The sequence below is a fragment of the Babylonia areolata genome, chromosome 22 (genome assembly GCF_041734735.1).
Source record: "Babylonia areolata isolate BAREFJ2019XMU chromosome 22, ASM4173473v1, whole genome shotgun sequence".
NCBI classification, from domain to species: domain Eukaryota; kingdom Metazoa; phylum Mollusca; class Gastropoda; order Neogastropoda; family Buccinidae; genus Babylonia; species Babylonia areolata.
The window spans coordinates 15,542,033-15,565,283 of NC_134897.1; the positions used below are offsets into that span (position 1 = coordinate 15,542,033).

Genomic DNA, 23,251 nt, shown 5'->3' on the forward strand with positions numbered 1-23,251 from the left:
TTTTCAAGTGAACATGGGAGTTATCGTCCACAAACGCAGAAGTGATGTATGTGAATAATAGCTTCAGAAATAACAGCATATACCCACTGTAGTATTTAAAAAAAAAAAAAAAAAAAAAACTTTTTTCATACATGTCTTCCTGCATGTAAATGGCTGAACTGCACAATTCCATCCTTCCAGACAATGCAGTCATTTCTAGGTGTTCCTAAGGTGCAAGGACAGCTTTCATGTGTCCACGAATGCAGTCAGTAATTCCATGTGACGACGATGATGATGTTGATTATGCATTCACTGTCGGTGCGTAGTTCCTCGCTATCCTCTCAAACTCACTCTCCTGTAACAACACACACACACAAAGACCACAATTACACATGGAATATTTGTGTCAGATTCAGATGTGCAAACATTGTCCACTGGCACTGAAGAACTGTTGGGTTATCTTTATAAAAAAACAAAAAAACAAAAAAAGAAGTCATTGACAGTCAGAAATTAAAAGCAAAAAAAAAAAAGCTGTAATCAGAATTTTAAAAAAATTTAAATCAAAATTACCCAGAAAGTATTTGTCTGTCTCTGTGTGTGTGAATACATGCATATCTGACATGATACACTTTTTTGGTTTTTGTTTTACACAAACCTAGAGTAGGCTCTCAAAGCCTGTTCAATGTTTTGGGTCTATGCGAAGATCAGGTATTTGAACCCCCACTAAACCCCACCACTCTTTTTTTAACAGCAGAGGTGATGCAGCACAGATGTCAGATGTCAGTCAGCATGTTATGACACCTCCATGAAACCGAAAGACAGCAAGATGGTAAGACAGCAAGACGGCAAGACAGCCAGAGACTTAGGGAATATGTATATACCAAAAGCACAACTCCTCCTCACTAAAAAAAAGTCACCTGTGCTGGTCAGGCAACCAGGCTCTAGTGGCATAAAGACGTTTGAAAACAAGAGAACGCTGGCCATTAAGGAGAAGCGTGAGCGAAGGAAGCATGGCTCAACTTCTGGAGACGTTTTCCCTTGCAACACCTGTGGGAAGTGCTGCGCATCCAGAATCGGCCTCTTCTCCCATATGAGGACACACACCGACAGATAAGCCTGCCTGCCTACTCATCCGTCGGACCGATGGGAGACTCCATCATCACATACCAAAAGTGCATGTATACATCTTTTCACTTGGGTATAAAATTTGCCCTCAAACCACTTACCTTTTGCAAATAGTCCTTGACAAAGGGGTGAGCCTTGTGAGAATCCTTCAGCTGGGACACGTACCTGTTGCTCACCTGCACACCAACCATCATCTAGTTTCAACATCAGAGTCCATCCATGTGCTGTAAAGTTTTAGAATCCTTATACCACCGACCATGGCCTAAGAAAATGAATCTGAATCAAGGCAGTTCAGCCCAAAAGGAAAGGGGAAGACCCAAGAGGTGGCTGAAAGTTTTACACATCCACAAATCCTATAAGGGGGAAAGAAAAACTTTCAAAAAGAGAAATATAGTAACCCTTCAATAAACATTTGGGGAAAAAAAACATATACCACTATAATCATCTACTAAAAAAAATTTAAAATAGATTAAAAAAAATAAAAATAAAAAAACCCACAAAAAAACATATATATATATATATATATGTATACAAAACAGATATATATATATATATATATATATATATATATATATATATATATATATATATATATATTAAAATACTGCAAATTATATGGATGAAAAAAATCCAGCCCTCACTTCCATTTTTTTTCCTCTTTTTTTTTATATACACTTCTACAAAGACAGGGGGGAGGGGGGGATCAGATGAATTGAAGGAACATGAATCGTGATAATTGTTCACACTTGTTGTGGAGGGTATTCTAGTGGCTGACAGGCCAACAGAGAGGGCCTTACCAGATTTGCTGGCATCACTGTGTTCAAAGTTAAATAAAAACAGTTTATCGGTCGCAACAAGGTGCTTTCCTTGCAAAACGCATCTTCTATGCAAGAAGATTACTTCTGCATCACCACTCTGTACTGGTAATCTTTTTTTTTCCTACTTATTTATTTCTTTAACTTAATCTGATGCAGTCAAAATCATTGTTTTAATACCTGTGAGAGTGACTTCCCTGTTTTTTTTAAACAATCAGCATTTCACTTTAAAAAAATACATGTAACACATAAATAAATAAATAAATAAATACACACACACACACACACACACACACACACATCAAGATAAAAAATTTCCGAGTTGCAACAGAAGCCCACAGAATAACAATTTGAAAGAAGGAGAGTGCTCACCTCAGGTGACTTGCCAATGTGTTGTGAAAGGACGACCATGTTGATCAGTGTCTCAGGGTTGTTGCTGTCCTGTTACATTAGGAAAAAGATGGTTTTCAAACTTATCAGCATTCCATAATCATTTACGGTAACAGCTTTAAAAGTCACTGTCTTTCTGTAAAACCTTATTACCAACAGCAACCATAAAACATATGGGGGAAAACAACAACAAAACCCTCCAAATTCTAAAGCAGACCAATGTTTACAACAACAAAAAACGAAACAAAATAATTCATCAGATTTATTTCTGAGCAATTAAGGAGTTATACCAATTGGAGTAGACAAGTCAAAGAAAATACCATAATTTCTTCAGTAAGCCCACATTCTCAATTTTCATTCAAACACCTGACAAAACCACCACACACAATGTCAAATGATTTCTACAATCTCTCTCAGTTGAGAAACAAATGCAGACACAAAGATGTCAATATATATATATAAAGAAAACACAAGATAAATCCTGGACTTGCTGGCACCACTCCATAAAAATCATTCCACGGGGATAGATTCTTGAAAGAGAACAACAAAAACTGGAGAAAAAAAAAACACCAAAGAAATATATGAACATATATATATATATATATATATATATATATGTGTGTGTGTGTGTGTGTGTGTGTGTCCTTTTCTCTCTGAGACACAAATGCACACACCTTATCCAAAGCTTCCTGTAGCACAGACTCGGCATCGTCAAAGCGACCCTGGGCCATGTAGCATGCAGCCTGACCATTCAACAGGAGAGGGGTGCTGGCATGCTTGTCCGCCATCTCCTGAAAGATGTAGTAGGCATCCTGGAACTTGTCTCCACCCTGAAACAATGCAGGCAGGCAATGATACCAGTCGGCTGGTTCATGGAAAAGGAGGTATCATCAGTCAATGCATCATACATTCGAGTAAATATATATTTTCAAATGACATTCGAAAGACCTGCAAGAAACTACTACGAGCACTTCAGAATTATCTCACCACAAAATTTAAATATTTTGCCTCATACCTTACTACACCTTTCTAAATGTAGCTGAAGACATCGGAAACTTGTTATATAAACACCTTTCACTATGTACATATATTTCCTACAATTATAAGAAAAAGGGTGGCGGGAGGTATTTTATGAAGAATCTTGTACATACTGACTGAACAGTAGGCCTACATGGCCTTTCGTGGCTGATTAAAAAAAAATGACTACACTGATGCAGATGATGCACACCACATTCAGCATAACTGGAAGAGACAAAATGTGCCGCCACATACCACAGTGAGGTTGAACCATGCCTGAGCCAGCTGGGTGACAATGCTGTCTTCGTCTGTGTCCTGCATCCTTTTTAGCTCTTTCCTGCAATACACACCGCTCTCATCACTTTCCTAACACCCAAACTATGTCTTTCCTACAATACAAACCACTCTCAACATAGTCTTTACACCTCAACTATCTCTTTCCTGCCTTACATCACTTTCCTCATCACTTTCCTAACACCTCAACTACCTCTTTCCTGCACTCTCACCACATCACTAACACCTCAGCTATCTCTTTCCTGCAATACACACCACTCTCACCACATCACTAACACTCCAACTATCTCTTTCCTGCAATACACACCACTCTCATCACATCCCTAACACCTCAACTATCTCTTTTCTGCAATACACACCACTCTCACCACATCACTAACACTCCAACTATCTCTTTCCTGCAATACACACCACTCTCATCACATCCCTAGCACCTCAACTATCTCTTTCCTGCAATACACACCACTCTCATCACATCCCTAACACCCCAACTATCTCTTTCCTGCAATACACACCACTCTCACCACATCACTAACACTCCAACTATCTCTTTCCTGCAATACACACCACTCTCATCACATCCCTAGCACCTCAACTATCTCTTTCCTGCAATACACACCACTCTAATCACATCCCTAACACCCCAACTACATACTTCCTGCAATACACACCACTCTCACCACATCACTAACACCCCAACTACCTCTTTCCTGCAATACACACCACTCTCACCACATCCCTAACACCCCAACTATCTCTTTCCTGCAATACACACCACTCTCACCACATCCCTAACACCCCAACTATCTCTTTCCTGCAATACACACCACTCTCACCACATCCCTAACACCCCAACTATCTCTTTCCTGCAACACACACCACTCTCATCACATCCCTAACACCTCAACTATCTCTTTCCTGCAATGCACACTACTCTAATCACCTTCCTAATGCCTCAACTATCTCTTTCCTGCAATACACACTTTTCTCATCACTTTCCTAACACCTCTTCTTCTTTCTTCTTCTGCGTTCACTCGTATGCACACGAGTGGGCTTTTATGTGTATGACCATGTTTACCCCGTCATGTAGGCAGCCATATTCCGTTTTCGGGGATGTGCATGCTGGGTATGTTCTTGTTTCCTTAACCCACCGAATGCTGACATGGATTACAGGATCTTTAACGTGCGTATTTGATCTTCTGCTTGCATATACACACAAAGGGGGTTCAGGCACTAGCAGGTCTGCACATATGTTGACCTGGGAGATCGTAAAAATCTCCACCCTTTACCCACCAGGCGTCGTCACTGTGATTCGAACCCGGGACCCTCAGACTGAAAGTCCAACTCTTTAACCACTCGGCTATTGCGCCCGTCTTCCTAACACCTCAACTATCTCTTTCCTGCAATACACACCATTCTCATCATTTTTCTAACACCTCAGCTATCTCTTTCCTGCAATACACACCACTCTCAGTGAGCAGAGGGGGCAGTGGGCAGATGCCTTATCATTACATAAACCTAATGTGCTGATCAGGCTTTGAAAACCTATCTTGGGTTTGTGTAAAACATTAACACAGTGTTAAATGGAAAAAAAAAAAAGAAGTATACACATACTAATCATGTAAAGTGAAATGTAGAGAGCAACTGAAAATTAAAAAAATACAAAACAGAAACAAAACAAAACAAAAAATATGGCATAACAACAAATTCACTGCGCGCAACAAACACATCAGCAAATATGAAGTTACCTCCTAGCCTTAAAGTCAAAAAGTTTGACTGAAAACACCCAGTCTCATAGCAATGATCAACCAGCTTAAAAAATAATAATAATAATACTAATGATAAAAATTAAACAACCCATACATATTCATGCATTAACTCACTTGGCAAGGTCAACTCTGTCCATTTTCAAAAGGATTTCTACCATCAGAGCCATGCTGCAACAAAAACACACGGACACATTTTACAATGATACAAAGTACGATTTATGGAATATATTCGAGAAAAAAAGGACAAAATCAATTTAAAACCTGTTCATTTTAATTCAGTAAAAGGTTTCATAAGAAACACACCAAACAAGTCTACTTTTGTGTTATTTATTTCATGAATTTGATTACACATTAAATCATAATAACGCAGATTACAAGCTAGTGTCAAACTAAATATTCAAAATAATCATGGAAATAAATGCTTGTAAACTCATTAGCAGTCTCACACTTAAAGAACTCACTTATTAGCTTATATCAACTGGGAGAAAACTATGAACACTATGCATAAACATTCACATACACCCCACATACACACCCTCACACCCAAACATCCACAATCACTGTCATACAATATCAAAACACAAAAGCTCACTGTAACCAATATTTTGGCTTGAAGCTTTCATCTGGAGGGTTTCATAAAATGAAAACCCCGAAATGAATGTTTCAAGCTAAAATATTTGGTCTTTTCTATACCCACTTCTAACACGACCCTGCCACCTTCCTGATGATGTATCTTATAGCATGTAATCATCATCAGGATAACCACAATCACTTCAGTAGATTAGGAACAGCATTGCTTTCGTTTTCTATCACTTTTTCGAAGTGGCTATTGTAGACACTGTGTGGAAACTCAAACAAAATTCTAGCCACCTTCTCCTGGCAGCCATGTTGACATGCTCATCAGCTTATTGCTTTACAACACACACACACACACACACACACATAAACGCACCAAAATCAAGCCAAAATTTGCTGAGATATTGCTTTGAACACATTAAGGTAGCCACTATTTGCAAGGAAGTAAGTGTACTCAAATGAGTAGCTGGACAGTTGATAATGTAGTTACCCTTAAAATGAGGATATATCCATGTTCGGAAGTGAAAGGCTTAATGTCTGTTGTATATTTATATGTTTGTGATAGTGCTACATGATAAAATATATTCATATACACTGACAGAACAACAAAGCTATCAAAGACTTACCACTCCAGGTTGTCAGACTGGTGAAGCACTCTAAGGGCAGCATCATTATTCTGAACAAAACAACGATGGCAGGATTAACCCATGGGCAAAAATGCTGAAGGCCCAAAATTCATACTTTCCAAAATCTACATGAAACCAGTCTGAAAAAAAGTAAGGCATGCAAAGCAAAAATATCTGATCCTGGAAGCATTCAAGGCTTGACAAATTAGCACTGATTTTTACACAATTATGTAAAAGAGAGAGTGTGTCTGTGTCAGTGTGTGTATGTTCATGTGTGTAAGCATAATTTTTATGCTTCTTTTAGTTCTGTTTGTTGTAAGAAGGGAAGTGTCTTTATCTTTTAACTCAAATATTTACTGACAGCAAAATGTTGACACACCGACCCATAATTCAAGCAACTGCCCCCCCTACCCCCAAAAACACACACACATACACACACAAATTGCCATACTTTTTCCTTCTCTTTATGATATTCATTATTTATTTTGCATTTAAAAAAACTGAAACCAGGTACAAACTTGTTCATGGCAGTAAACCGAAGCTGCCATCAGCACAAAAGTGCTGTTGCTGACATCCACACTGCCGGCCATCTTGGAGTCCAGGTCACGCGCAATGGAATCTCTGGTATACAGACAAGACATATAGATGTTCAAACTGATTTAATTTTCTTTAACCTTTTCGCTGCCAGGAAAATAAGATTGAAGTGAAATCTATTTGCCAGGGTTTTTCCACAAAAAACGGGTATAAATTTTTTTTTTAATTCTGTGCTCTTTGTTATTGGAGAAAGACTCATAAAAGTATATATTTTCTGAAAGGTAAATAAATAAAGAATACAAAACACATGACGTCTTCCCATTTTATATATTCTTTAGTGACATGCTGCTGTTTTGAAATCAGTGTTTTGTTTTTTGTCACATTTTCAACTTGTTCATTACAAACATTAGTCAGGTAATTTGCACTAAAATATATTTTTTGGACAAATGGATATCTGCACACAGAAAATCACACTAGAACAACCACAATATAAAAAAAAAAAAATTACAAAGAGATAGATACACAATGCACTGTGACTTCTCCAAGTGATAATGTGGATGAGAGGCCACGCCCCCTCAGTCTCCACCCCCCCTCCTCTTCACCCCTCTCACAGGGTCACTTTATCCAGTTTTCATCAGACCGTGTTGGCTGAGTGTCAAGAAAATCGCTCACACAGTGTCCTGCTAATAATTCAGTCACTTTCTGTCGTCTGCTAAGGTTTGTTCAGCTGGCATCACTCACTGATAGTCGTATCTTGGCCACTCTCTTGATTGCTCCCTTTATTTTCTATCAAATCGTCCTATAAATGTTCATCACTGTCTTCTTCGAATTTGCACTTCAATTCTTTCTGAGCATCAGCTGAAGAAAGCAATCTTGGCTGATTTAGTTTGCCATGATCGCATGTCTTCAGCACGGCGTCAGTCCAACATTTTGTTGAGCGAGCGAGGAGAGGAGCCAGGTAAACACTGTGGCCAGTAACCCATCCAAAACGTTCAAATAAAGAACTGCCTCATGACGTTGATGGTATTTCTAGCTATGAATAGAATCTAGAAAGATTCCCCAAGCTAAAGCTACCGGCATTTTTGTCAACGAACTGAATGCAAAGCAGGGAAAAATCAGAATATTTCGATGACGAGTTATCTCATCATTGCGGCAGCGAAGCATACATGCTTGCCATGACGAGTTATCTCGTCATATAGGCAGCCTTGGGGTTAAACTAGAGAAACACATATTTGACAATACTTGACATTTTGCTGTTACACTGACTATACATGTGGTGTGTTTAAACTTTAAATAAAACAGTCAGTGAATGATAATTCTGATCAAATCAATGGATGAGTGGACAGCTGATGCAAAGGACTATTGCACTGATGGACTAACAGCATGACTGGAATGGATAAGAAAGCAAAGAGGAAATGAAATTTTCTTCTGATAATGGAATTAACAGGATTAACAAGAGGATTTACTACTTGACTGTTTCAGAATAAAATCTAAGCAGGAGACTGGTGAGGAGAGAAACTCCTCCAATACCTTTCATTATAACTCACCTTTTAGAATCATTGGCAAGGTAGTCGGCAAACATGCGCACAGCTTGTAGTTCATCTGCATGAGAAGAGCGAATCTCATCCAGAACAACACCGTACTTGCGCTGTGCAATGTACGCACGGTACATGATCACATCTCGCAAGATTTTTGTTTCTGGGTTGCTCACCTGGAAAGATAGAAAATGAAATATAGAATATATGCATGGCCTTTCAAGCAGTGCCAAACAAGTCTTGACCTTCCATCAGCTTCCTTCCCAAGGCATTAAACTGATTCCCCAAGGCACGAGGCACAAATGACACCTCAATTTGTGGTGAGCCTGTCCTTACACAAAGTAAGAATGGGCGTTGGCTCTCTCCACAGATGACAGTAGCTTGCAGACAACCGCCACTGCAACATTCATTCCTAATTTCAATCCATGCTGCCTCCTGTCTCCACGACGTGATATGGGTTATTTGTTATTTTCAACTATGTCGGCCTGTGATACTGATACTTGATATCATGCACCTACCTTCCGGAATTTTTCTCACACTGTCCTCTACATTCTCTGCATCTAGTTTTCAACCCAAATACTACCCCTACCCACAAGTGCAGCAGAATCTTAAACAGTAGCTGTGGGCTCTCCTGCGGAAAGAAGGAGAAATAACGTAGTCATATAGTTACTCAATTAGTACCCTATACGTGTAGCAGAAGACCAATCTTGAATCTGTCTACTGCTAAACACCAATGTCTTTGGTTAACATCTGGGAGTTGAAAATCGGCTCAAATAGGGACTGTATGCTTTTGATAGCTTTAATAGTGTGGTTACTTACATGAAGTTTCTGAGCTTCGTTAATGCAGTGCTGATAGTTTCCGATCAGCAAAGCAGTGCGAATATCAAACAGTTCGTCCACGTCTTGGCTGGCCATCTTGGTTGATGTCAATAACGCATGCGTAGCCAACGTGGAAGAACATATTAACTTCCGGAGACCGGCAAAGGGAGGTGAATCTACTTGAAATTAGACTGAGGTGCTTGAAGTCTCGTCCTATGCCTGTTCACCGTCGAGCCTTGTCGCTACAAAATAATATCATAAAAGTCTGTGAAACTCGGTCATGTTCTTTGGTGAAAAAGTTGTACATTAGGTGTGTGTTGGAATGTTATATAAGAAACCGATTTCAGTACTCTCTGTCTGTCTGGTTGTTCCGGGGCATTTGGCAGCAACGACTAGATGATGACGATTCAATAAAAAAAATAATAATAATAATAATAAAAGGTTTTTTAAAAAAGGGGGGTGGGCTGGAGGTAGTGGGGGTAGTTACCACATGCAGTACTTGCTTTACGCTCCCACCTCGCCCCACTCCCCGACCACCACCGCATGGGGGTTTGCAACCCAACCCAGTCCATTACAGAATCGAAACAGATACATTTCGATGCTTGCTTTTGGCGCACGGGTGGGTGTTCTTGTGTTTGGATAGCTGGGAAGGAAAGCGGGTCGAGGGAACGGCATGAAGGTGGAATGCTCACATCTTGTTTCCATCTTCAACATTTTTCCATCATTTTTCTGTGCACTGTTCTCTGAAATTATGTCAGACCTGAATATTGATGCTCCAACCCACCCACCCTTACCCCACTTCCTTTCTTGATTGTTTAAAGATGTTTATGGGATGCTCATTTAAACATGCCTACCCTTGTTCTTACTGATTAAAAATAAGAAAGAATACACCAGCCCTGTCTTTTCTGGCATCATTGTGTCAACACTATCAATGATCAGTAAAAAGGTTTGAGTAAATATTTAAAGATCATTGCAAACCATTAAAAGTACATCCACATGTTTATAGCCATACATACATGTATTGTTTAGAGGTTTAAGATCATTGCAAACCATTAAAAGTACATCCACATGGTTATGGTCATACATGTATTGTTTAAAGGTTTAACCTGATATGTTCATGGACAAACTGCTGAATTTTATTTGATGATGATGAAAAAAAGATTATGTTTGAAAAAAGTTTTTGTGTGCATGACCAATTATCAATTTGTTTGTAGTTTTCTACAGAACAGAGGCTCATGAAAAGCATTTTTCCAGTTCCCAAAAGTACCCATTTGTAAAATCATATGTTAGTGGTCAAAGATTTGTTTGTGGTTTTGCATTCCAGTTTCATTCTGCTTGCATGCATGCCAGCATGCATTCACATACACACACGCGCGCACGTACACACACACACACACGTACACACACGAACACACACACACACATGTACATACACACGCACACACATGTGTGCGTGCACACACACACAAACACACGCACACACAAACACACACACCACACATACATATGCTCGCACACATGCATACACACACTCACAAACATACAGACAAGAGATGAAGCATATATGCACACGAACACACACACACACACACACACACACACACACACACACACACGTATGTGTTGTGTGTGTTTGTTTGCAAATGAACTCCAGTGTACATGTAGGGAAAGGGGTGGGAGTGACTTGCTTGTTCAGCTCTCCAAATCTAATTGCTGGACTTACAAAACTCATCTTCTTTTTTCAGGATGATGCGACTTGTTCAGCGCGGTCTATTTCACAACACACGAGCCTTTCTGCCGGCCTGTTCAGAATGCAAACTGTTCCAAAGTTTTGGAGCTCCTTTGGCAGCAACAGTTCCTAGCTGTCAGTTCACCTCTGTTAAACAGCCAGCAAAACGTCGCCGCCAGTTAAATGTTCAACCGAGCCAGGGAAGCAGAAGACCTGTACCAAGACTGAGTGACCCTATACGCCCTGTGTCTGACAAACTGTTGCTGTCATTAATGAGGAGACATAAAGAGAAGTTTGCTGTGCTAGGTATGTCATTTATTTAACCCCTTGACTGCTGCTGATGAGTATGCTCGTCAGTAAACGGCCGTTGGTTAAATAAGATAAGACTGAGGTTACAGATCAAGATGCTGGTCACTATTCTTTAATTGGACTTCATCCTCTTGGGATTGCAATACCTTGTTCATCAAAATCAGTGACACCAACTTACATGAGAAATAGTTTTTTGGCATTTCAAATCCATGCCACACTGATCTCATGTCAGTATGGTTCAGCAGTAAAGGGGTTAAAATGAATTGTTTTAATTTGGGTTATTGCCAGCACCAGAAATGATTTTGTTATACAGTCATCTGTGTGCTAAATCATGTGCTGCTGAAAATTTATATGTTTGCTCAGGCTGTGTAGAACCTTTAAATTAATTAGAGAATTATGGTTGAATTGTAAATGACAGTGATATATTATTTGGGAAACAAGAGGGTTTCTGCATAGAAGTTAGCATATGTGTTGACAAGAGTCTGTATATGTGTGTGCTTGTGTGTGTGAGAGAGAGACAAGACAAGACAAGACAAAATCTTTATTATCGAGGTAATAGATAAGCAAGTAACATGCTTTTTTACATCCACAGAGAGAGAGAGAGAGAATGTAAGTCCAAGACATTGGAGAGTGCAGAGGGCATTTCAAGGTTGCAGCTTAAAAAGCAGGAATATAGTAATGTAAAAGTATTGTTTAGACAGTTCATTAATGTATTCTTAATTCATATAATAAATTTGCTTACTTACTACTATTTGTTTTTCTTTTTTTTTTTCTTCTTTTTTATCTATCCATTTACATACTGATTTATGTGTTAAGTAGTGTAAGTATAGCTGCATTTGTCATGCCCCACTTTCCTTCCTTATTGACTTTTAGCTGTCAGTGATCGTTTGTTCCCAGTCATTCCCAGCATGTGTGTGCCTTTGTTTCACAGGGGCAGACAAAGGGTCCATGTCTTTAACCATGCCTGTGTCACCAACAGAGGATCTCATCCACGCCATCTACAGTGTCCCGAAAGATGCTGCCAACAAAACAGATCAGCTGACAGACATTGAAAAGCTGCTCACAAAACGTCTGCTCAAGATGACCCTGGAGGAAGCTCTGCAAGCTTGCCATGGGTTTTATCTGCAAGAACACAAGTTTCACAAGTTTTTGTCCCACATGCTGAGTGTCATGGACGAAAGATTTGATGATCTGTGTCCCTCAGACAGTGAAGTGACCAGGCTCTTGTTCTATGTTTTCATTCAGGGCAGTGCTCCCAGCATGCTTCTGCACAAAGTGGAAGACTACTTGCTGAGAAATCTTGACGAGTTTGATATCAACGATTTGGGGGTCATTTGTGTCGGCTTCTTCCGGGCAAATACAAGACTGTCTTCCCAAGATCTCCTTGATGCACTTGCAAAGAAGCTCCTCACAGACATGAGCTCTCTTGAGCTCCCTTTGCTGCTGGACTTTGTGAGAACTTTCCGACATGCCAGTTACATAAAGGTTAGCTTCTACGAACAGCTGGCAGACTATCTCATTGACAGCAAGTCGATATCAATGTATACAACTCTCAACCCAATCATGCACATGGCGTTTACCTATGCTTCAATCCCTGTACAGCACACTGCCCTCTTTGAACATCTGTTCAGCCATGCGGAAAAACTCTTGAGCAAACAGAGGTTCATCCGCACCAAGGATATATCCAAGTTTGTTTGGGCTTGCGGTACGCTGCAGTTCCGACCAGAAAATTATGAGAAGAGGTACAATCGGTTTGTGGAGGTCTTTGAGGCCAGCATCAAGGACAACCGAGAATTTCCAGAGTCCATTGCAGAGATGCTGATGGGGTTGGTGTACCTGGGTATTTTCCCCCAGGGTCTTCTTCACCGATGCTTTTCATATGATGTGGCCACCAGGCTTTTGGGTGAGTGAAATCAGTTTGTACTGCTGTGGGGATGGGAAGGGCTCTTTCACTGTCAGTTATCAATAGTGTCTCAGGTTTTATTGAATTCTGTGTGAAAGATTTTACTTTGTCATTTCACTCCTTTTGTTCCTGCCTGACGGATGCAATAGCCGAGTGGTTAAAGTGTTATTGGGTTCCATGTACAAAACTCGGTAACGGCAACTGGTGGGTAAAGGGTGGAGATTTTTCCGATCTCCCAGGTCAACATATGTGCAAACCCCCATCGTGTGTATACGCAAGCAGAAGATCAAATACGCACGTTAAAGATCCTGTAATCCATGTCAGCGTTCGGTGGGTTATGGAAACAAGAACATAACCAGTATGCACACCCCCGAAAGCAGAGTATGGCTGCCTACATGGCGGGGTGAAAGCAGTCATACACATAAAAGCCCACTCGTGTACATACGACTGAACCTGGGAGTTGCAGCCCACAAACGAAGAAGAATTTTCTGCCGTTGTTTTTTTTTTTTTTACTAATATGTGTGTGTGATCTCGTTATCTCAGTTGTCCATATATGCATGTGTGAATATCTGTGTGTCAGTATCTGCATGTGTGTGTATGTGTCCATTGAAAACTTCAACACTGGCTTTTTTTTCTGAGACAACGAATGGTATTAAAACCAAAGGTAGAAGGGTGGTAGTTTATGAATAATACCTTTCCAGTCCTCCTGTTTATGATGATGTGGCAAGCAGAGTGTGAGGTCAAGATCATGTCCATCTCAACCAAAATCTCTTTTTCATTGTCAAAGTTTTATCTATCAACAGATTTGATCTGTTTGTGTGCAGCGAGTGGCACTGACAGAGAGAAGAGCTTTCAGCTGCTGCTGCTCAACGAAACGGTGAAGACTGAATGCCCAGATTACACCGGAAATCTGATGTCCAAGGTAATCCTCTCTCTTCTGCGTTCACTCGTATGCACACGAGTGGGCTTTTACGTGTATGACCGTTTTTACCCCGCCATGTAGGCAGCCATACTCCGTTTTCGGGGGTGTGCATGCTGGGTATGTTCTTGTTTCATAACCCACCAAACGCTGACATGGATTACAGGATCTTTAACGTGCGTATTTGATCTTCTGCTTGCATATACACACGAAGGGGGTTCAGGCACTAGCAGGTCTGCACATATGTTGACCTGGGAGATCATAAAAATCTCCACCCTTTACCCACCAGGCGCCGTCACCGTGATTCGAACCCGGGACCCTCAGATTGACAGTCCAACGCTTTAACCACTCGGCTATTGCGCCCGTCGTCCAAGGTAATGAGTCATGGTTATCCATGAGAGCTGATGGGTGTGCCTGGTGGCTTAGTGGTAACAGAGAAATTCAGGGTGCGGGATCAAATCCTGCACTGTCTATAATTTTTTTCCTCTCCACTAGACCTTGAGTGGTGGTCTAGGTGCTAGTCATTCGGATGAGATGATAAACCAAGGTCCTGTGGGCAGCATGTACTTAGCGCACGTCAAAGAACCCACTGCAACAAGAGAGTTGTCCCTGGCAAACATTTGTAGTAAAATCAACACTGATAAACGTGCGTGTTTGTGCATGACTGGTCTGATTGAGAGATCAGGTGCCAGCTGCATTGCTTGGTTCTAACTTTTTGACAGTTACACATGACTAAATGCCTACGTTGACCAAACTACGCCATTGGTCAGTTCCATACTACACACAGTTAGTAGCGGGTTACGACCATACTAGGGCTCTTCCATCCGAGCAATGCAACTGGCTCCAGGAGATCATATTGCCACATGAATATCCTTTGACAAGTGAAACTTCAGTGTCTACATTTTGTGGGTTGTGGAACCACAGATGTACATAGTAATGGTGGCATGCACCCACCCCTTTGGAACTCCTTGAATATTCTTTACTGGATTTCATTTAACTTGGTACTTTTGTGTTTATCAGGAGCAGTGTATTGCACATCTGTATGAAGGGTGGAATTTCTTGGTGGTTATTTTCTGGTAGAGTGGCGGCCCTTCACACTCAGGAATTTAGGCTGTCAGGACCTTGTCATTGCTGCTTCTGTTCACATACCTTTCAGTGAACTTCATTTAAAAACACTGTGTTCTGAGAGATGTCATCCATTCTCATTAGTGCATTCAGTTTTTATCATCAGTATTACCTTGAACTTTAAAATTGAGGGTTGTGAACTAGGCCTAAGCTTGGGGCACAGTACTTTTACAATAGAATTATTTCCTAATTCTGTTTTTTCTTTGTATTTCATAGTCAGACATAAACTTTTGAAACTAGTCTATTTTTATTTTTGTGTGTCACTTTTTATTTTGCTTTAAGTTAGATGGAAACTTTACTAACCTTTTTTTTTCTTCATAAATCATTATCATTCATTTACTTAGATCTCTCAGATTCAGATGGAAACGTCACAAACCGTTTCTGTTCACTTCACCTCTCAAGAGCCAGGTGGAGGTGTTGCGGAGGCACCCCTCAGCGTCCCGTGACCTGGACACGGAGATGCAGACACGGGTGGGTCTCCTGGCCGTTCTGTCCTGTCTGCAGCGCAGTCTTGGAGAGGACAGGGTCAGGTGTGCACACCCCTTCCTTCACTTTAGGACTGCAGGTGTGTTAGTGTATGTGTGTGTGTGTGGGGGGGGGGGTGTTGGGGGGGGTATTATATCATGTGTGTGTGTGTGTATACACATTTTCATTTTGGCGATGATGATGATGTATCTTGGGGAGGACAGGCTCAGGTGTGCACATCCCCTCCCTCACTTCAGGACTGCAGGTGTGTGTGTCTTTGGGTGTATGTGTGAGGGGGGAGATGGGGGGGGGGGGGGAGAGGGGTATATGTGAATAGAATAGGATATAATACTTTTTATTGTCATAAAACCTTAAAGTGTATGTACACATTTTTGTGTGGCAAAGTTGATGATGATGTCTTGGGGAGGAGGACAGGGTCAGGTGTGCACACCTCTCTCTTCACTTCAGGACTGCAGGTGTGTGTGTGTATGGGGGGGTTGAGGGGGGGCTGTTGTGTAATGTGTGTGTGTTTGGGGGGGGGGGGTATTTGTGTATGTATACATCTTTTGTATGGTGATGTTGATGATGTGTCTTGGGGAGGACACAGTCAGGTGTGCACACCTCTCTCTTCACTTCAGGACTGTAGGTGTGTGTGTGTGTGTGAGGGGACGGGGGGGGGTCTGTTGTGTAATGTGTGTGTGTGGGGGGGGGGATGTGTGTGTGTGTGTACAACTTTTATATGGTGATGTTGATGATGTGTCTTGGCGAGGACACAGTCAGGTGTGCACATCTCTCTCTTCACTTCAGGACTGTAGGTGTGTGTGTGTATGAGGGGAGGGGGGGGGGGGTCTGTTGTGTAATGTGTGTGTGTGTGTGTGTACAACTTTTATATGGTGATGTTGATGATGTGTCTTGGGGAGGACACAGTCAAGTGTGCACACCTCTCTCTTCACTTCAGGACTGTAGGTGTGTGTGTATGAGGGGAGGGGGAGGGGGTCTGTTGTGTAATGTGTGTGGGTGTGTGTGTGTACAACTTTTATATGGTGATGTTGATGATGTGTCTTGGGGAGGACACAGTCAGGTGTGCACACCTCTCTCTTCACTTCAGGACTGTAGGTGTGTGTGTGTATGAGGGGAGGGGAGGGGGTCTGTTGTGTAATGTGTGTGTGGGGTGGGGGGGATGTGTGTGTGTGTACAACTTTTATATGGTGATGTTGATGATGTGTCTTGGGGAGGACAGGGTCAGGTGTGCACAGCTCTTCCTTCACTTCAGGACTGTGTTTGGGTGTGAGAGTGTATGGGGGGGAGGGGGGAGGTATGTGTGTGTGTACACATTTTGTATGGCGATGATGATGATGTGACTTGGGGAGGACAGGCTCAGGTGTGCACACCTCTCTCTTCACTTTAGGACTGCAGGTGTGTGAGTGTAAGGGGGCTGGGGGGGCGCTGTTGTGTAATGTGTGTGTGTGTGTGGGGGGGGGGGCTGTTGTGTAATATGTGTGTGTGTGGGGGGGGGGGTATGTGTGTGTGTATACAACTTTTGTATGGTGATGTTGATGATATGTCTTGGGGAGGACATGATTAGGTGTGCGCACCTCTCTCTTCACTTTAGGACTGCAGGTGTGTGTGTGTATGAGGGGAGGGGGGGGTCTGTTGTGTAATGTGTGTGTGTGGGGGGGGGGTATGAATAGAATAGAATAGAATACTTTTTATTATCATAAAACCTTAAAGTTTATAAGACACAATGAAACATAAACATGAGCATATTAAGAAGAGAAACATTCATGAACAAATTTCGCCAGCCTTGGCTGTATTTCTGTTAGAAGGATCAATTCACTAGGCTTTGCATTTGGACGACATATATCGATGAGGAATCTGTGTCTGTAAGTATTGTACTTTACACAATTGTCTAAAAGGTGAATCTCATCTTCTAAACTGTTACAAGTATCACACAGTCTTTGTTCTTTCGGTGTATTTTTATATCTTCCCTGTTCGATTTGTAAGTCATGGGCACTGATTCGTAACATGGTCAGTGCTTTCCTGTGTTGAGTATTTGCTGTATTCTTTAAATACGGTTCAATTTTATAATTTGTCACAGCGTTCTTGTAAAATGCTAATTTAGATGAACTGTCATGTTTCTGTTTCCAAAATTTTATATATTCATTTTCAAGCTTCTTGGATACAGCATGCTTTAATCTTTTAACACTAAAAGTGAACTGATTTTCTAATCTGATGATCTAATCCAGTGCTAGTTAATACATTTCTTATGAAAAGTACCCACTGAACATTTTCATTTGTTTGACGATACATGCAGTTATATGTTGTGTATACAAGTGAATTTTGAGGAAGCTCTAATATGTGTATCCAATAGCCAATGGTATGTGTGTATGTATACAAATTTTGTATGGTGATGTTGATGATTTGTCTTGGGGAGGACATGATTAGGTGTGCACACCTCTCTCTTCACTTCAGGACTGCAGGTGTGTGTGTGTACTGGGGGGTTTGGGGGGGGGGGGGGGGCTGTTGTGTAATGTGTGTGTGGGGGGGGGGATGTGTGTGTGTGTACACATGTTGTATGGTGGTGTTGATGATGTGTCTTTGAGAGGACAAGGTCAGGTGTGCACACCTCTCTCTTCACTTCAGGACCGCAGGTGTGTGTGTGTGTGTATGGGCAGAGTGTTGTGTTATGTGTGTGTGTGCGAGTGGCAAAGGGGGGGGGGCAGGGTGGGGGACTGGGGGGGCGGGGTATGCGTGTGTGTGTACAAATTTTGTATGGTGGTGATGATGATGTGTCTTGTGGAGGACAGGGTCAGGTGTGCATGTCCCTTCCTTCACTTCAGGACTGCAGGTGTGTGTGTGTGCATGTGTGTGTGTGTGCGTGTGTGTGTACAAATTTTGCATGGTGAGGTTGATGATGAGTCTTGGGAAAGACATGGTCAGGTGTGCACTCCCTTTCCTTCACTTCAGGACTGCAGGTGTGTGTTGGGGGGGTGTATGTGTGCGAGTATGGTGGGTGTTGGGTGTGTGTGGTATGTGTATGTGTGGGTGTGTAGAGAAGCCACATGTATGAGGTGTCCATCTGTGTACACAATTATTTTGATGAGTTTAATTTGATGAAGTGGAATCTATAGATGCATAATCATTAGAAGGAAGTGTGTGTTAAACTTGTACTGGGGCATTAAATACCAAGCTTTGAAAGTATTTTTTGAAGACTTCTTGTGCACACACACACACACACTCACACATCCACACACACAAACACAAATGCTTGCATGCACACACATACACACACACAAGCATGTTCATAGACATGTACACACACACACACACACACACACACACACACACACACATGCATGCATGCAAACACACACACATTATTCCCCCACTGCCATCTCCAACAGAAGCTGTTGACAAACATTTATTTGCTTTTTTTTTCTACACAGTGATAGAACTCTGCCACTCTGAGGAGCATGGTTTTGTGGAGGTCTCCTCACCAGCTTCAAACCCCCAGATGTTCTCATCAGACCAGACAGCAGATACTTTCACCCAGAAAGCAATTTCAGGTGACATCTTCTCAGCCCTCACCAGAAATTCATTGAAAACCTCAAAACCTGAATGTCTTCTTCCAAAGTGCACAAGGTAAAGTTGGTGTATTTATGTTTGCATGCTTATTATATGCAGTTGATGTGCATGATTGTATGCACACATGTTGAATGTTTGCTGCAGTGTTGGGTTTGTATTTTACACAAGTTCATTTTCAGAGTCAGGCATATTTGTCTTAGTTGTGGACTTAAAGATTTTCATGCACAGGCACACATACACAGATACATGCACAAACACGCACACACACACAGATACATGCACAAACACGCACACACACACACTCTTTCTCTCTCTCTCTCTCTCTCTGTCTCTCTCTCTCACACACACACACACACACACACACACGTGTGTGTGTGTGTGTATGTATGTGTGTATATATATATGTATGTATGTGTGTATGTATATATATATATATATATATATATATATATATATATAATCTTTCTCTCTCGTTTTTTCTCTCTCTCTTTGCTTCCTGAATTAAGTCAATGATGTAAGAATGTCGCACTGCATGTTGTAATTGTGTCAGTATCATATGTAAATTTATTGCTATTTACGCTTGTATTATTTCTGTTGTTGTTTTTGTTTTCAGCAGAATTTTTGTGTGTTCTTGTAATTGTTTATTTCCATATTATCCTTTCCAGACCTCCACTTCCCCCATTTCTTCCTTTTTTAATTTTTTAAAAATTAATTTTCTTCTCTTTTTTTATGAGGCAGGATGTAAAAAAGCTGTGTAAGCTTATTCTTTTACCCTCAATAAAGATCATTTCGACTTCACACACACACACACACACACACACAAATCTTGTGACTTTAGTATATTTGTTGCATATTTTTGGAAGGAAAGTAATATTTCATCTTATGTTGAAAAGGGTTTGAAAATGGTCTGCAATTGAATGAAATGTGTCCAAGTCTCTTTTCTTTTTTTTCTGGTTTAACTCACTCTGGACGAATAGTTTTCTCCCTTGCTTTCCCCTGCAGACGACCTATTTGTTAGAGTTAGGGGAAAAAAAATCATAAAAAATACAAAACACAAAGTGACTGAATAAAACTCCCTGTACTTGACCCACTGACCCCTCTTCTAACGTCATGTGTACGCTTACCCCCCTCCCTCTCTTCACAGCCCTCAGAAGCTGAATCACTGTCAGAACTTTCTTGCTGGTAGCTTTCTTCACTGCAGATACTTTATTCAACATCTTCATCATCCTCGTCGATGTCAAAACCTTCACTTTGAAGCATTTCAATCACATCATCAGCAGTAAAAAAACCGCTGTCGTGATCTAGTTTGCTCCAAAAATTTCCACTTGTATCGCCTGCGACGCCATTTTTGATACATATGCAGATTAGCTTGTCATGTGGGGTACTAAGGTCAACGGGTGGCCAGCAAGTGTATAGTCTCGGAAACCTCACAAAGAAACTTTCCATTCGACCCTTGATACGTTCACAATGCCCTGTGTAACTGCAATTTTTATGCTACCCCATGAGGAAAACGTGGACAAATTTTCAATTGTCAAAACCGCTATAGTGTTCAATCGTCCGGAACACTACCTTACGTCAGGAATGCTATAGCATTCCATCGTCCAGAATGAGTTAAAGAGAAAACTGTATGCATCTATAATAGGTTACAATTAACAGATGTTTTCATGTTACATCGGCTTTGCACATGCTTAAAAAATAATTTCGATTAGTAAAATATACCCAGGTTTGTTTAAAGTGTTCAATTTTTAGGGAGGAAACTATAATTATGTATCTGAAACAGGATATAGACAACAGCCATTTTCATGGTGCGGCCAGCTTTGTACATTGGTAGAAAATATTCTGTAAATGAATGAAATATATTCTGAGATGTTTGGGGGGTGTGGGGAGGGGGTTTCACAGTGAGTTTCTGTACATGTGTACAGACAATACACCAGTCTTGAGTCCTGACATTTGAACGAACAACATGTGCTTTCAGGTTAGCAGTGGTGGTGACCAGCAGCAGTCAGTTCGCCCTCAATGATCAGCAGCGTCCACTGGGCCACCTTCACACCATGACACGGCAGTTGAGTAAAGCCGATTACACTGTCATACAGGTAAGTGGATCGTTTGCCTATTCCTTTTGTGTGTTTGTGTGTGTGTGTGTGTGTAATCACGCTTACAGTTGACAGACATAAAATTGAAGACCACTACTACTGCATATTCAGACGGACGGACAAGAACAGCTACGACAGGTGATTGCACAGGCTCAGTTGACTGACACATGAGCCAAAATTTGCATCAGCAAGCCTTACTGATCCGTGAGATTGTTCACATCTATGTCACTTGTTCACATAAACCTTACTGTCGATCTGTTTAAGGTGAAGCTTTTGCTTATTCATAAAACGTTCCAATCCTTGTTATTTACAAAGTGAAAGTTGAAAAACAAACTAAAAAAAAAAACCCCTATCTTCTCATCCACTCCCTCAGTTTTGTTTTTCCTGTTTCCAGATACTTCCTGATGATGCCCAATGGCTGGAGTTGTCTTCCCATAAAGACAGATGTCGCCACCTCTCTGCTGTGTTGTCGTCAGCCCTTCAGGCCAGCATCTGTCTGTCATGACCTGATTTGTCTACACAGGGTGTGTGTGTGTGTGTGCATCTGTGTGTGTGTGTATGGGGACTTGACATTTGTTGAAAGAATTTGTAGATTACTGGTATGAACTACTGACATAATGCTAAAAGTCTAGTATCGATACTTCTGTGGTATCCAGTTGTATCCACCTGTTCAGTTCTCAGTGCATCTTATTTCCACGTGCACCCAACGTCTCATCACCAGCTGTGTACTTCATAAACTTTAATTCATTTTCATCTTTGACAGAAACAAAATTTAGTGTATAAAAACATAACCGATCATATCAATAGCAGCATACACTTGTATACAAGCAGTCACATGCACACACACAGTAATACATACAAATACACACACTACACACACATATTCATAAATACAAACACACACATTTATACATACAAATACACACACATTCATACACACAAATACCTATTCATACAAATTCACACACTGCAAAGACTGCACATGCCTACACTAAACTAAGTCAACATAAATATAACTGGTAGAGATAAAACTGCAGTCATAAATCTGTGACAAATCAGTGAAAAACATGTGAAGATTTTCAGATCTCACAGCAAGCACCAGTACTGCATATTACTTCAGTTTAAACTGTCATCAGCATTTTGTGTGTGTGTGTGCAAATTACTTTTTGCTTTGATATTTTGGAACTTTTTTCAGAAAAGATGGAACATGCAAACTTTTGTTGAAAGATTCTGTTTGTTGTGTGTGTGTGTGTGTGTGTGTGTGTGAATAGCATAGGAGTGTGTGTGTGTGTGTGTGAATAGCATAGGAGAGTGTATGTGTGTGTGTGTGAGAGAGAGAGAGACTGCATCTGTATTTGTGTGTGAATGTGCGCATACTTAGATTTGGCACTGGTGGAAACCAAAACTTGACTCATCAGTATCGACCCATAAATATTGACCCAAGCTTTTTGCTCGGCAAGCATTTGTTAATTATCTAAAGTCATGACTTACCACAGGCATATCTGACAGACGGATGACAAATTCTGAAGCGCTTTTTTTTTTTTTTTTTTTTACACTCTCAAACTCCACACCACTCATCTGGTCCTTTTACACATTTCCATTCTGATGTTGTTTTTCCCCTCTCTTGTTTTGAGCACACACAAA

General features: G+C 41.0%; 2 protein-coding genes across 3 annotated transcripts in view; one reads left to right on the top strand and one right to left on the bottom strand.

The window, feature by feature from the left end:
• The window catches only part of LOC143297197 (coatomer subunit epsilon-like), a 10,394-nt gene extending 784 nt beyond the window's left edge, over positions 1–9,610 (bottom strand). The window contains exons 1-10 of the mRNA XM_076609403.1: positions 9,480–9,610; positions 8,673–8,836; positions 7,110–7,212; positions 6,592–6,641; positions 5,504–5,557; positions 3,582–3,663; positions 2,984–3,139; positions 2,292–2,360; positions 1,206–1,280; positions 1–334 (exon numbers count right to left, since the gene is read on the bottom strand). The exon at positions 1–334 is cut by the window's left edge and continues 784 nt beyond it. Of these exons, the coding sequence (XP_076465518.1) occupies positions 281–334; positions 1,206–1,280; positions 2,292–2,360; positions 2,984–3,139; positions 3,582–3,663; positions 5,504–5,557; positions 6,592–6,641; positions 7,110–7,212; positions 8,673–8,836; positions 9,480–9,575 (903 nt within the window). The 5' untranslated portion in view covers positions 9,576–9,610 and the 3' untranslated portion in view covers positions 1–280. The remainder of the gene's footprint in view (positions 335–1,205; positions 1,281–2,291; positions 2,361–2,983; positions 3,140–3,581; positions 3,664–5,503; positions 5,558–6,591; positions 6,642–7,109; positions 7,213–8,672; positions 8,837–9,479) is intronic.
• A 28-nt stretch (positions 9,611–9,638) lies between these two features.
• Positions 9,639–22,140, top strand: LOC143297306 (FAST kinase domain-containing protein 5, mitochondrial-like). Of its 2 annotated transcripts, none has more exons than XM_076609584.1 (8): positions 9,639–9,742; positions 11,225–11,514; positions 12,449–13,420; positions 14,245–14,342; positions 15,867–16,029; positions 19,376–19,571; positions 21,490–21,607; positions 22,002–22,140. In XM_076609584.1, exons 2-8 carry the CDS (start codon positions 11,226–11,228, stop codon positions 22,110–22,112), a joined length of 1,947 nt encoding a protein of 648 aa, XP_076465699.1. In that variant the 5' UTR covers positions 9,639–9,742; position 11,225; the 3' UTR covers positions 22,113–22,140. The 2 variants fall into 2 exon arrangements, with proteins under 2 accessions (XP_076465699.1, XP_076465698.1); XM_076609583.1 differs by having other exon boundaries at positions 9,658–9,789.
• The last annotated feature ends 1,111 nt before the right edge of the window (positions 22,141–23,251 follow it).

What these genes read in the sequence shown, in the direction of transcription:
- LOC143297306 (XM_076609583.1), top strand. Translation starts at nt 9,695, where the DNA reads ATGCCTGTTCACCGTCGAGCCTTGTCGCTACAAAATAATATCATAAAA. An exon ending in GTGAAAAAGTTGTACATTAG is followed by an intron (nt 9,790 to 11,224) that starts GTGTGTGTTGGA and finishes TTCTTTTTTCAG; the next exon opens with GATGATGCGACTTGTTCAGC. An exon ending in CCGATTACACTGTCATACAG is followed by an intron (nt 21,608 to 22,001) that starts GTAAGTGGATCG and finishes TCCTGTTTCCAG; the next exon opens with ATACTTCCTGATGATGCCCA.